At 59.6% G+C, this 384-nt stretch overlaps 1 protein-coding gene across 1 annotated transcript; it reads right to left on the bottom strand.

The window, feature by feature from the left end:
• Window positions 1–6: 6 nt before the first annotated feature.
• LOC107734717 (partitioning defective 3 homolog) lies at window positions 7–379 on the bottom strand (the record flags this gene model as incomplete). Its single annotated transcript, XM_016546670.1, has 1 exon — window positions 7–379. A coding segment is annotated over one exon (373 nt), but the record flags the coding sequence as incomplete, so codon positions are not given.
• Window positions 380–384: the final 5 nt, after the last annotated feature.

The following is a 384-nucleotide window of genomic DNA, read 5'->3' as shown; positions in this document are numbered from 1 at the left end:
GGCGGCCCTTCTCAGGGGTCTGTAGACGGTTGAGCCGGGCGAGTTGGGTGGGCGAGGGTGGCACGTCTTGTCGGTAGGGGCCTTTGGGTGGAGCAGGAACAGGGGTTTGGCTTAGGGTTGGTGTCTCCTCCATAGTAGGTAGCTTGGTTTTAGCCTCCTGCTCCTTTCGTCTCTGTTCCTGTCTCAGGAGCTCTTGGGTCTCCAGGAGGACGCGAGCGTTCAGGCCCGTGGCGGCGGCACCCAGGTAGCCATTCGCAGTGCGGGATCCCTGGTAGCTGGAGTAGCGCGGGTTCTCTTTGGCGGACTGAAAGACCTTGCCGGGAGGATAGACTTTATCCCAAGAGTCTTGAGACACGGTGCTAGGGTTTTTACGTGGTTGTCTGT

This window comes from Sinocyclocheilus rhinocerous, unplaced genomic scaffold, assembly GCF_001515625.1.
Source record: "Sinocyclocheilus rhinocerous isolate Xijiao unplaced genomic scaffold, SAMN03320098_v1.1 C35126286, whole genome shotgun sequence".
Taxonomy (NCBI): Eukaryota; Metazoa; Chordata; class Actinopteri; order Cypriniformes; family Cyprinidae; genus Sinocyclocheilus; species Sinocyclocheilus rhinocerous.
This window is presented reverse-complemented; position numbering and strand designations above follow the sequence as displayed.